The sequence below is a fragment of the Mercenaria mercenaria genome, chromosome 17, assembly GCF_021730395.1.
Source record: "Mercenaria mercenaria strain notata chromosome 17, MADL_Memer_1, whole genome shotgun sequence".
Classification (NCBI taxonomy): Eukaryota; Metazoa; Mollusca; class Bivalvia; order Venerida; family Veneridae; genus Mercenaria; species Mercenaria mercenaria.
In genome coordinates, this window is record NC_069377.1 from 40,535,864 (window position 1) to 40,549,962 (window position 14,099).

General features: G+C 36.4%; 1 protein-coding gene across 7 annotated transcripts in view; it reads left to right on the forward strand.

The window, feature by feature from the left end:
* Nucleotides 1-14,099, forward strand: part of LOC123537091 (oxysterol-binding protein-related protein 8-like) — a 148,338-nt gene that overhangs the window by 97,379 nt on the left and 36,860 nt on the right. For all 7 annotated transcript variants that reach the window (XM_045320648.2, XM_045320647.2, XM_045320651.2 and 4 more), the window contains one exon: nucleotides 11,816-11,908. In XM_045320648.2, the coding sequence (XP_045176583.2) occupies nucleotides 11,816-11,908 (93 nt within the window). The remainder of the gene's footprint in view (nucleotides 1-11,815; nucleotides 11,909-14,099) is intronic.

A 14,099-nucleotide genomic window follows, 5' to 3' on the forward strand; every position in this document is an offset into this window, starting at 1 on the left:
TAGCTCAAAAAGTATTTGATATAGATTCATGAAACCTTGCATGAGTCTTTATCATGGTATGAACTTGAGCACCTACTACTTTTCATCTGGGTCCACCCCCTATTTCTAGAGTTATGGCCCCTGAAATAGTAAAAAATGCACATTTTCACCTAATTATGTGCCTCACTCAGAAAGTATTTAATGTAAATTGATGAAACCTTGCTTAAGTCTTTATCATAATGTGACCTTGCACACTTGGCATTCTTCTTGAGAATTTTAGCGTTTATTGCAGAGTTATGGCCCTTGAAATAGCCAAAATAGTGGACTTTTTGTTTGTGATGCTCATAGCTCAAAAAATATATGGTATAGAATAATGAATCCTTTTCATAATTTTTTTTGAGGCTATACCCCATTAAGACTGCAAACATTTGAATTATTTCCCCTTATTTGTGACAAATGTACCAGTGAGGGGGCACACCCTGTGTCCTACAGACACATTCTAGTTAAGAATTATTTTTGGAATAAGTAAAGATTATAAATAGACAGAAACTATGCATGCTACAAGACAAAAATATAAGGAAAGCTTTGTACAAGAGACTTTCATTCTATTGTCTTGATGCAGATAATTGATAAAGGGAAATAATTCACATTTGTGCTCGAGTATTTTCTGTTTGCAATAGTATCTCATTTATACACATCTAAATTCCTAACCTGTTATAAGAGAGACATACTTTCTAAAATTATATTTGTCTGAATATATATTTCCTTCTGTGACTCCTATACCAAGTTTGTTATCCCTCGACGAAAGTCGGAGGGATATAGTTTTGGTGTTGTCCGTCCGTCCGTCTGGAGCCATATCTAGGAAATGGTTGGGAATATTTATATATTACTTCATACACATGTTCACCACTATGAGTTTTTGCGGCCCGCCAAGTTTCAGTCAGATTGCCCTAGTAACACCAGAGTTATGGCCCTTAGAAGTTACTAGTGTAAAGTATATAGGGTACTATAAATATGGCAATTTCTGCATCATAACTTTTGATATATTTGACCTAGAACTATGAAACTTAAACAGACTTTAGATCACCATGATCACCATAATGGGGTTGTGTACACACAATTTCGTTCAGATTTATTTTGTAAATTAAGAGTTATTGCCCTTTAATTGTCTAAAATTCCACATATTTGTACGTAACAAACTTACCATTCGGTAGAATTTCATTAAATTTCTTCATTCTTTTCCATGAACATTTATTGTAAACATGTGAAGTTGTGTACCCACACCTGGTCACCCCCTTACCTTGATCACAAACCCCCCCCCCCCCCCCCCCCCCCCCCCAAAAAAAAAAAACAAAAAACGTCCTTATTTTAGATTTTTTTTCAAACAAACGTAATATGCATGTTCACCACTATGAGGTTATGGGGCCCATCAAGTTTCAATCAGATTGCCCAAGTAACACCAGAGTTATGGGCCTTAGAAGTTTCTAGTGTTAACTATATAGGGTACTATAACTTTTGATATATTTGACCTAGAACTATGAAACTTAAACAGAAATTAGAGCACTATAATGTGGTTGTGCATACACAGTTCAGTAGGGATTTCTTTTGTAACTTCAGCGTTATTACCCTTTAATTGTCTAAAAATCCACATATTTGTACATAACAAACTTAACGTTTGGCAGAATTTCATTACATTTCTTTTCCCTGAACATTTATTATTAACATGCGAAGTTGTTCACCCACACCTGGTCGCCAGCTTGCCTTGGTCACACCCCCCCCCCCCCCCCCCCAAAAAAAAAAATAATTTTTTTTTTAATGTTTTTTCATGCCTTATTTTAGATTTTTTTTCAAACCTTCCTTGAATACTTATCAACATGCAAGTTGTACCATTCCCCCACCTCGGCATTTCAATTAACTGCATTTAATTTTAAAAGCTAAGCTTATTACAGTAACCATATTCCATTCAAAATAAATTCTTTAGTCAGGATCAAAGTATTATACATTTATTATGTACTCTTTAATTAAACCTTTGTTTTCTGTTAAATTGATTTTGACTAATGAAATTATTTGCTTCTTATTAACATCCTTAACTTTTTGCCGGATATATTTTTTTGCCATTCCTCACCACAGACTTTTTCGGCGGGGGATACCAATTCATCGAATTTGCTTGTTTAAATTATAAATATTGTCACTAGAGGTGGGCATATTAAAATCTCACTGTCCGTCCGTGCATGCGTCCATGTGTACGTATAAATTCTTGTCCGAGCTGTAACTCTGCCCTCCATAAAGGGATTTTGAAATAACTTGGCATAAATGTTTACCATAATGAGACGACATGTCATGCGCAAGACCCAGACCCCTAGCTCCAAGGTCAAGGTCACACTTAGAGGTCAAAGGTTAACAGGGTCTGTTTCATGTCCAGCCCATAACTCTGCCATCCATGAAGGGATTTTGAAATAGCTTGGCATAAATGTTCATCACAATGAGATGACATGTGCAAGATCCAGACCCCTAGCTCTAAGGTGAAGTTCACACTTAAAGGTTATAGGTTAACATGGTCTGTTTCTTGTCTGGTCCATAACTACTATTGATGAAGGGATTTTTAAATTACTAGGCATAAATGTTCCCTATATTGAGATGACATGTCATGCACAAGACCCAGACCCCTAGCTCCAAGGTCAAGGTCACACTTAGAAGTCAAAGGTGTTTCTTGTCTGATCAGTAACTGCCATTTATCAAGGGATGTGAAAGTAATTTGACACAAATGTTAACCATATTGAGAAGGTGTGTCAGGGTCTCTTGGGTCAAGGTCAAGGTCACAAAATGATATGTGATTTTTTTTTGTACGCAGACAACTGTAGCATTCTTGGGCATGCTTCGGGGGCATTTGTCACCAACAGTGACAGCTCTTGTTCCTAGATGTGTTTCTTATATGTATAGTAGAAACTTAAAGAATCCTCAGAAAATGCTGGTACAATACCAAAATTTTAGAATCACTCATCATCCAGTTAACATACTCTTGAACAACTCAGATGAAACTTGGCCTAGATGTTGGATGGTCCTTTTCTATTGTTCTTCAGACAGTTTTGCTTAAACACAGAAACATTTTCAAACAGCATTTCCTATTCTGCTGGTCTGATTTTGAAACGGTTTCACAGAATTGTTCTTTGGGTGAAGCACAAACCAAGATTGTTCAAATTAATAAGATTTATCTGAAACATGGCTGCTAGGGAGCATAACTGCATAATGTGTCTGCCAATTTTGATAATGATCTTGAATGTCTCAGTCGCTCTTTTGAGTTATGGCCCTTGAATTACTAAAATGGCCAAAATCGACAGTTTTTGCTCTCTAAAATGAGTAGTTCCTAATGTTTTGTCATATATATGTGTTTGAGCCCTGTGAAATTCTGGTTAGCATTATAGGGATATCTTGGCCCTCATTGTTATTGCATTGTTATTGCAATTTTGTACTATTGTTTCTTCATGTAACAGATTTATTACTATCTTGTAATTTCTTAATTACATCTGTCTATTTATCTGCAATAAAAAGAAGTGAAAGGGCAAGATGTATGACAAGGCAATCAGTTCAAAGGTAATGAGAGGTGAGGAGATATGTGTCACAATTCTGACAAGTTGACCATAATTAAGTAATGGTTTATGATTGACTTTGGGAACTGGATTTCTAGTTGTTCTATTTAATTGTGTGAGAAACCTTGGAAAGGAATTAATAATTTGAAGGAAAGTTTTAGGGGCGATTTAACAATGTTTTTGAAAGAGGAGGTAATTGCATTTCTCATTTGTACTGTAGACTAGATCAAATACTTGTTTCTGAAAAATAAATGCAGAAGAAAAATACAAAACTAAGATGCTATGAGTGACAAACAGAAGTATCATATTGAAGACATTACTTGCTCCGTAAGTTTGTAGTCTTGTTAAAGCCCTGCTCCGCGGCTAATCAAATCCTATTGTGTGTATGCAACCCATGATTACAATAGGTAACAGTTAACGGCAACGCACCACACTTTAGCACGCAAAACCACAGGTATTTTATATAGAATTTTATATAAAATAGACTCTATTTCGACAGGGGTCACTGTTCATAGTCAGGATTTTCATGCTTTTTGAGTAACAATTTAAGGTTAAAAGGTAGGACTTGAGCAGGTCTTTAACATAATAGTCAATGTTAAAAATTGCGCTAGACCAAATGGGTATGTCAACCATGACTGGTACACAAAGTGATTATGATCACAACTGGAAATACCACTATGTGTATAGTAGTCGCAACTTGACCGCGATGGTTGACCTTAGGCTGATTATTCATATCGATTATTTCATTATAGAAATCAAGGGTGCTTAGGGCAGCCGTGTATATTTATATGGAATTAGTTTGTATACGTGCAGTATCAAAGTATATATACTTACATTTGATCAGTTGAAACTTTCCAATACACTAATTTATATTTACACAAATTTACTTTTCCTTTTTCTTGTGAAGCTCATGTTTACGTACACTCCTTTTCAATAATAGGTTGTGCCTCATTATGTATTACAATGCAAAGGTCAACCATCGGGGTCAAGTTGCGTCCACTATACTACTCCCACATGATAATTTAAACGACAGCATGTTTAAATTTTTGTTTGATTATGGTTCTCATGCATCGTTGAACTTAAAAAGCTTGTCAGTGATAGAAGTTAAGTACATACTGTAATGTTATACAAAAATATTTTCTGTATTGAAACGTTTTAATGAAGAAAAATCATGATTATCAAACATGTTACCGTTTTGAGTTATCATGTGGGATTTTTACAGGTAATTCCAAATGATAACCATATAGAGCAGAGGTAGTGGCCCAGTGGTAACATTGAATAAAAACTAGAGGCAGTGAGTTGGAGTCTGTTCATTCCAAATAAATTTACTAACAAGGATAAGAGTTCCATATATGGGTGGTTTTCAAAATAATGAAGCTGAAGTGTGACATAGGGGTTGAAAATTCAAACCTATTTCTTATAGTGGTCACCTATTTTATATGATAGCAGATACTTCAAATTTCAAGGAAATAGCTTTGGGAAAGTGTTTAGAAATACTAGTCAGAAAATATTTCAGCCTTTAATTTGAAAGTTTGGTGAATTTCCAGTAAAATGGGTGATAAATACTGTAATGTTTTATGACAAGGAATTATGTATAACAGTAATTTTTATACGCCCAAAGGGACGTATTATGTTATGGTCCCGGTGTCCGTCTGTCCGTCCGTCCATTAGCATTTTCGTGTCCGCTTTGTAACTCTTGAACCCCTTGAAGGATTTCAAAGAAACTTGACACAAATGTTCACTACACCAAGACGACGTGCAGAGTGCATGTTTTGGAGGTGTCATTTCAAGGTCAAGGTCACACTTAGGGGTCAAAGGTCATATGAGTGCGTTTCGTGTCCGCTCTGTAACTTGAACTGCTGGAAGGATTTCAAAGAAACTTGGCACAAATGTTCACCACACTGAGACAACGTGCAGAGCGCTTGTTTCGGATGACTAGCTTCAAGGTCAAGGTCACACTTAGAAGTGAAAGGTCATATGAGTGTGTTTCATGTCTTCTCTGTAACTTTTGAACTGCTTGAATGATTTCAAAGAAACTTGGCACAAATGTTCACAACACTGAGGCGACGTGCAGAGCCCATGTTTTGGTTGACTCGCTTTAAGGTCAAGGTCATACTTAGGGGTCAAAGGTCATATATGACTTTGCTTTGTGTATATTGCTCTGCATTGCAGTGCTCGTTTTTCTTTTGCAGATCCTTTTTTGTTCTCTTACAATAATTTTTGTTTTTGAATTACTTCCCTTTTTATACGCCCGTTTGAAAAACAGGACGTATTATGGGAACGCCCCTGGCGGGCGGGCGGGCGGGCGGGTTGGCGGGCGGGCGGGCGGCGTCCACAGACCTTGTCCGGAGCATATCTTCTACATGCATGAAGGGATTTTGATGAAACTTGGCACAGTTGTTCACCATCATGAGACGGAGTGTCATGCGCAAGAACCAGGTCCCTAGGTCTAAGGTCAAGGTCACACTTGGAGGTCAAAGGTCAAATTCAAGAATGACTTTGTCCGGAGCATATCTTCTTCATGCATAGAGGGATTTTGATGAAAGTTGGCACAATTGTTCATCATCATGAGAAGGAGTGTCATGCGCAAGAACCAGGTCCCTAGGTCTAAGGTCAAGGTCACACTTAGAGGTCAAAGGATACAAGAATGAAAACTTTGTCCGGAGCATTTCTTCTTCATGCATAGAGGGATTTTGATATAACTTGGCACAAATGTTCACCACCATGAGGCGGAGTGTCATGCGCAAGAACCAGTCTCTAGGTCTAAGGTCAAGGTCACACTTAGAGGTCAAAGGATACAAGAATGAAAACCTTGTCCGGAGCATTTCTTCTTCATGCATAGAGGGATTTTGATATAACTTGGCACAAATGTTCACCACCACAAGACGTAGTGTCGTGCGCAAGAACCAGGTCCCTAGGTCTAAGGTCAAGGTCACACTTAGAGGCCAAAGGTCAGATACAAGAATGACTTTGTCCTAAGCATTTCTTCTTCATGCATGGAGGGATTTTGATGTAACTTGACACAATTATACACCATCATGAGACGAAGTGTCATGCGCAGTTCCCTTCTTTAGAATTACTTCCCTTTGTTGTTACTATAAATAGCTTATATTGTAACTTTTTCATTACTAGTCGTAGGGAAAAATCGAGACCACTTTTCTGTAGTACAACATGCATGCTACATCCAATTTTGAGGTGTATTTTGACCAGTCTCTACCTGGTAAAGATTTTTGTGTGGACTTACAATTTTTTTTTTGATTTTTTTTTTTTTTTTTTTTTTTTCTGTAAGATTAACTTCCCTTAGTTGTTACTATAAATAACTTATATTGTAACTTTTTTATAATTGACCGTAGGGAAAAACCAAGACCACTTTTCTGTGGTACAACATAGATGTTACTTTCCAATTTTAGGTGTATTTTAAGGTATCTCTACCTGATAAGGAGTTTTTTTGTGGACTTAGAAAAACAAAACACTTAGTTATTACTAAACAACCACAAAATTAAAATTCCATTTGCAAATACAGGTGCTAGAGTAAAGAAATTTGCTGTGACGGGCGTATATTGTGACATTCTTGCACTCTTGTTTGTTACTATAAATAGCTTATTTTGAAACTTTTTTATTATTGGCTGTAGGGAAAAACCGAGACCACTTTTCTGTGGTACAACATGGATGGTACATCCAATTTTTATGCCCCCAAAGGGAGGCATATAGTTTTTGAACCGTCTGTCAGTCTGTTGGTCTGTCCGCAATTTTCGTGTCCGGTCCATATCTTTGTCATCGATGGATGGATTTTCAAATAACTTGGCATGAATGTGTACCACAGTAAGATGACGTGTCACGCGCAAGACCCAGGTCCGTAGCTCAAAGGTCAAGGTCACACTTAGACGTTAAAGGTCATTTTTCATGATAGTGCATTCATGTCCGGTCCATATCTTTGTCATTGATGGATGGATTTTCAAATAACTTGGCATGAATGTGTACCACAGTAAGACGACGTGTCATGCGCAAGACCCAGGTCCGTAGCTCAAAGGTCAAGGTCACGCTTAGACGTTAAAGGTCATTTTTCATGATGGTGCATTCGTGTCCGGTCCATATCTTTGTCATCCATGGATGGATTTTCAAATAACTTGGCATGAATGTGAACCACAGTAAGACGACGTGTCGCGCGCAAGACCCAGGTCTGTAGCTCAAAGGTCAAGGTCACACTTAGATGTTAAAGGTCATATTTCGTGATAGTGCATTGATGGGCGTGTCCGGTCCATATCTTTGTCATTCATGCATGGATTTTAAAATAACTACGCATGAATGTGTACCACAGTAAGACGACGTGTCGCGCGCAAGACCCAGGTCCGTAGGTCAAAGGTCCTAAACTCTAACATCGGCCATAACTGTTCATTCAAAGTGCCATCGGGGGCATGTGTCATCCTATGGAGACAGCTCTTGTTAGATGTATTTTGACATAACATTAACTGGTAAGAAATTTTTTGTGGACTTAGAATTTTTTTTTTTTTTTTTGGAATTTCTTCTTTTGTGTTGTTCCTGTTCTTTGGGCTTCAACAGTCAAGTTTTTAGCCCACCATCATCAGATGGTGGGCTATTCAAATCACTCTGCGTCCGTGGTCCGTCGTCCTTCGGTCCGTCCGTCCTTCCGTCCGTTAACAATTTCTCGTTATCGCATCTCCTCAGAAACTACCTGGGGGATTTTGACCAAACTTTGTCAGAATGATGTATTGGTACCCTAGTTGTGTCCCCCTGAAAATCAGACTGGTTCAAAAAAATTTTAGTAAGTTATGGCCCTTTGTTTATTTCTATAATTTACATAGATTTATATAGGGAAAAACTTTGAAAATCTTCTTGTCCAAAACCACAGAGCCTAGGGCTTTGATATTTGGTATGAAGCATCATCTAGTGGTCCTCTACCAAGATGATTCAAAATATTTCCTTGGGGTCTAATATGGCCCCGCCCCGGGGGTCACATGGTTTATGTAGACTTATATAGGGAAAAACTTTGAAAAACCTCTTGTTCAAAACCACAGGGCCTAGGGCTTTGATATTTTGTATATGACATCATCTAGTGGTCTTCTACTAAGATTGTTCAAATTATCCCCTAGGGTCAAATATGGCTCCGCCCCGGGGTCACATGGTTTACATAGACTTTAATATAGGGAAAAAAAGTTGAAAATCTTCTTGTCCAAACCACAAAGCCTAGGGCTTTGGCATTTGTAATGTAGCATCATCTAGTGGTTCTCTACCAAGTTTGTTCAAATTACCCCTAGGGTCAAATATGGCCCCGCCCTGGGGGTCACATGGTTCATATAGACTTATATAGGGAAAAGATTTTAAAATCTTCTTGTCAATAACCTACAACATTCAAATTTGGACCACATGTATGGTTTTGAGTGGCAAGATGAACCTTGACATGAGTTGACCTTGATTTTGACCTAGTGACCTACTTTCACATTTCTGTAGCTACAGCCTTCAAATTTGGACCACTTGCATAGTTTTGTGCACTGAAAAAAAACTTTGACCTTGACTTTGACCTAGTGACCTACTTTCACATTTTTGAAGGTACAGGCTTCAAATTTGGACCACATGCATAGTTTTGTGTTCTGAATTGGAATTTGACCTTGATTTTGACCTACTGACCTACTTTCACATTTCTCAAGCTACAGCCTTCAAATTTGGACCACATGCATAGTTTTGTGTATCGAAACAAACTTTGACCTTTACGTTGACCTAGTGACCTACTTTCACATTTTTGAAGGTACAGGCTTCAAATTTGGAACACATGCATAGTTCTGTGTTCCGAAATAAAATTTGACCTTGATTTTGACCTAGTGACCTACTTTCACATTTCTCGAGCTACAGCCTTCAAATTTGGACCACATGCTTAGTTTTTTGTACCGAAATGAACTTTGACCTTAAGATTGACCTAGTGACCTACTTCCACATTTTTGAAGGTACAGGCTTTAAGTTTGGACCACATGCATAAATTTGTGTTCTGAAGTGTAATTTGACCTTGATTTTGACCTAGTGACCTACTTCCACATTTCGTCCTTGAAATTTATCTAGTGACCTACTTTCACATTTCTCAAGCTACAGCTTTCGAATTTGGACCACATGCAAAGTGTTGTGTACGGAAATGAAATTTGACCTTGAGCTAGTCAGTAAGTCTTGAAATTTGGAACACTCAAAAATGGCACATTGGTGGGCGCCAAGATCACTCTGTGATCTCTTGTTTAAATTTTGCTCCCATCCTCAGATGTAACCCTTCGGGCGTATATTTCCCTGCTTGGTGGCGCTCTTGTTTCAACATAATTTGATACGTAATAGGTATATGTGTGTGGTTTGAAACTTAATTTATCAAATATATGTGGACAGTGGATTTTAAAATCATCATTTCTGCATAAATATGACATGAAAATAAAATTCTACCAAGAAAAGTTATTGCTCAATGAAAAATAATTAACATATATTCTTAAAAAACCTATTTTTTGCTCACAGTTTGCCTGTTCATCAACCGCATGCCAAATTTCAAAAATGTACTGTAATAATAATTTCTAAAATTGTCATCTCAAACTGAGTTTTTTTTTTTACAGGTGCACAGGGGACACATATTTGAAAATCATTGTTGTATTCATTTATTATTAGTTTTCTGTTTATAAAAAGTCTATTGGTGATCAACTTAAGACAAATCCTTTCAAACAAATAGTGTATTCCACAAAATAACTACAAAACTGAAAATTTTCACAACAAAACTTGAAAATTCAGCAGCATGTAATGTTTTAAATGAAAAATAAGTGACTTTAAACATAACTAACATATTGAAATCACTTAGTTTACATGCAATGCTTATATTCAAAGTATAAAAATGACATAATGTCATGCATGGTAAAATGGAATGGCAAAATACATGCATACTTTATAATGTTACTGAGAAGATGCACAGGGGACAAATTGCACCCAAAAATATATTTATAGAATATGTTCATATTTAAGTAGAATTCTTTCAACTACACAATATTCACTAGTGAACATTAACATATGTAGGCAAACTTGACAGCTTAAGAAGCAATAAAGTTGATATTTCCACTTTTTAACTTGAAAATTGGCAACTACGGCAAAAATGCAAACAATGAATTTTAAATTGTCCAGGGTTTCTTTTATAATGCTAAATTATGAAGTAATGCCTAAATTGTGTGTACACATTGCTTAGAATATAGAACTGCCACCATATATTACAGCAATGTTAAGGTAATTGATGAATGTGAAAAAAGGGTGCACAGGGGACATCACTTTTGGCTTAATGAATGTTTAACAGTCCTTTATATGTGAAGTTGAAAGCTGCTTTTGTATCCACTGTAACTCCCTTTCAAGGAAAATAAAGTAAAATCCCATTTTATTTAAAGAATAAAAGAAATCTGACGCTTAACTACTGAAAAGGTGCACAGGGGACATTTTTGGGGGTATATATATAGACATTCATCAAGATTCTGAGGAAGTTGATTCATTAAACAAAAAAATCATATCCTGTCTTCAAAGCTTAAAGGATTAAGATCTTAGAAAAACATTAGGACTTAAGAAAAAGTAATGGGGTTGTGAAATTGTAGAGTTCAACATTTAAATTGAGTATTTTTTTCACTATTTTTTGTGAAGGGGGTTCAATCACAAGATGTGAAATATTGGTAAGAACAAGATGCTGTTTATGAAAAAAAGTATTTTGCTTTAAATTTTGGGAGTTTTAAGTTTTATGAAAAATCAAAGCTGTAATAATAAAGCTTGGTTTGAAAACAATAAAACACTGTTGAAAACTAGCCGTCATATGAAATGTCACACTTTTTTGGGTGCACAGGGGACAAAAATTTGCTATATAATTCAATATAACTTTAAAACTGCTTGAGTCATTTAGCTTAAATTGCACACATTTATTGACTACATTGATCTGGATATAATAAACCCCAAAACACTTTCTAAAAACTGAACTGAATTAAAATAAGGTGAGAGAGAAGAAAAATCTTCATTATTTTGAAAACCACCCATATATGGGTGCTTTGTCTGGCACGCTAAAGCTTCTGGAATTTGAGCATCTTCTGTATCTTGTAATATTCTTAAAGAAAACTGTTAAGACTTCTGGAGGAGACAGTTATTTCTGTTACTGGGCAGCTACAGAATGATAGAAGTAAAAATGAACCATAATAAAACATTGTCAACTGACACTAATGCTAGATTAATTTTTTATGTGTTTTCAGTCTGAGTCCAAGTTGTTTTCACCGATCTCCGAGAAATCACATGGTAATTCACTGCAGCCTCACACAAAGATCTCAAAACGGGAATCACTGAAGGTAAGATCTGAAAAAAAGGTAACACAATATCCTTACACAAATTGAATGCATGTCATTTTAGGGCAGTGCAGTAGGAAATTTTGCAAGTCTTAGTCCTTTGAGAATTTATAATAAATGAAATTTTCATTTTTATGCCCCCAAAAGTGGGCATATTAAAATCGCACTGTCCATGGGTCTGTCGGTGCGTCCAAATTCTTGTCGGGGCTGTAACTGCCATCCATAAAAGGATTTTGAAATACCTTGGCATAAATGTTCACCATAATGAGACAACTTGTCATGCTTAAGACCCAGAACCCTAGCTCCAAGGTCAAGGTCACACTTAGAGGTCAAAGGTTAACAGGGTCTGTTTCGTGTCCGGTCCATAACTCTGCCATTCATGAAGGGATTTTGAGGTAATATCCGGGAATCTTCCCCTCTGTGTACGGAATGAACAAAAATAATAAAGGGAGGTAAAAAATACGTTGATTTAGAAACCTTTCTGAATGTCTTAATTCAATATCTGTAAGTTTAAGACACTCTTAGGGATGGTGGTTGGGGATAATATACTTCATTCCGTAGAGGGGAAGATAACTGGATATTGCCGATTTTGAAAGATCCAGACCCCTTGCTCCAAGGTCAAGGTCACACTTAGAAGTCAAAGGTTAACAGGTGTGTCCAGTTCATAACTATGCCATTCATCAAGGGATTTTGAAATTATTTGGCATAATTATTCCCAGTAATGAGACGATGTGCCATGTGCAAGATCCAGACCCTTGCTCTAAGGTCAAGGTCACACTTAGAGGTTAAAGGTTAACATGGTTAGTTTCTTGTCCAATCCATAACTCTGCCATTGATGAAGGGATTTAAAAATTACTTGGCACAAATGTTCTCTATAATGAGATGACATGTCATGCACAAGACCCAGACCACTAGCTCCAAGGTCAAGGTCACACGTAGAGGTGAAAGGTTAACATGGTCTATTTCTTGTCTGGTCCATAACTCTGCCATCTATCATGGGATTTGAAAATAATTTAACACAAATGTTAACCTAATGAGAAGGTGTGTTGCGCTTATGACCCGGGTCTCTCAGATCAAGGTCACAAAATGATTCATACCTAAACTATTCTGGCATATTTTGCACAGACAACAGTAACATTCTTGGGCAGCTTCCGGGGTATTTGTCATTGATAGTGACAGCTCTTGTTTCAAAACAGCAAAGCTCAATTGTGATCAGGTCTGTCAACAATTTAAATTGAATAATTATAATAGGCAAAATTATTTCAGTAAAGGGAAATGACCACTGCATTAGTAAAATCATTATTTTACACTGTTAAAACATTGACAACAATACTTCCTGATCAAATATAGGCCAAGTTCAATACTGGGTAATCTGGAATTTAAAATTTCTAAAATATTAAAGTTTTTAAAAAAAAACATTATTGCGCAAGATGGTAAATAAATGCACTCACAGATTTATATTACTGTGCTATAATATGTATATATGCCTTTATCATACTTAGGAAAGTGATCAAAGTTTCCAGGTACAGTTTTTAGTATATAGCTTTAGATCCAAGTTACACTTTATAATATTCTTTTTTGAAAGAGAATTTGTAGAAAGGATTTTGCTAGACTAAATGATTTTTGATATATTTCACTGAATAGTTGACACTTTAAAATCAGCTTGAACTGCTTTGGGAATTCTACACTTCCATTTATTCCAAAAAGGCAAGTAATTTCAGGTTTCAGAAATCTGTTTTCAGCCTTTTCCCAGCTTGTCAGCATACAAGTTAACAGTTTACTGCATATTTCCCTTACCCTGCTATGTTTCTATAATGAACTTGTCCATCTTTCAATTTGGACAGCACCATTAACTGTTAAAAGGGGTGCTTACCGAAAAATATACTGACTGAATGGCTAACAGTGCAGATCATGTTTAGACTGCACGGATGTGCAGGCTGATCATGATCTACACTGGTCACAAAGGCGGAACCAATCGTGTCCAGCATGATAAGGGTTAAAGATTTATAATACTTATACAATACAAAACAAATATAGTACCGTAACTGTTTTACCATTACATAATACTAAACTTTGCAATACAGTACACTAATAATAACAAATTACAATACAGTACTATACAATGTCAATAAAAATGACAAATTACAATACAGTAATAGTACAATATGATATGATGCAATGCAATACGATCAGT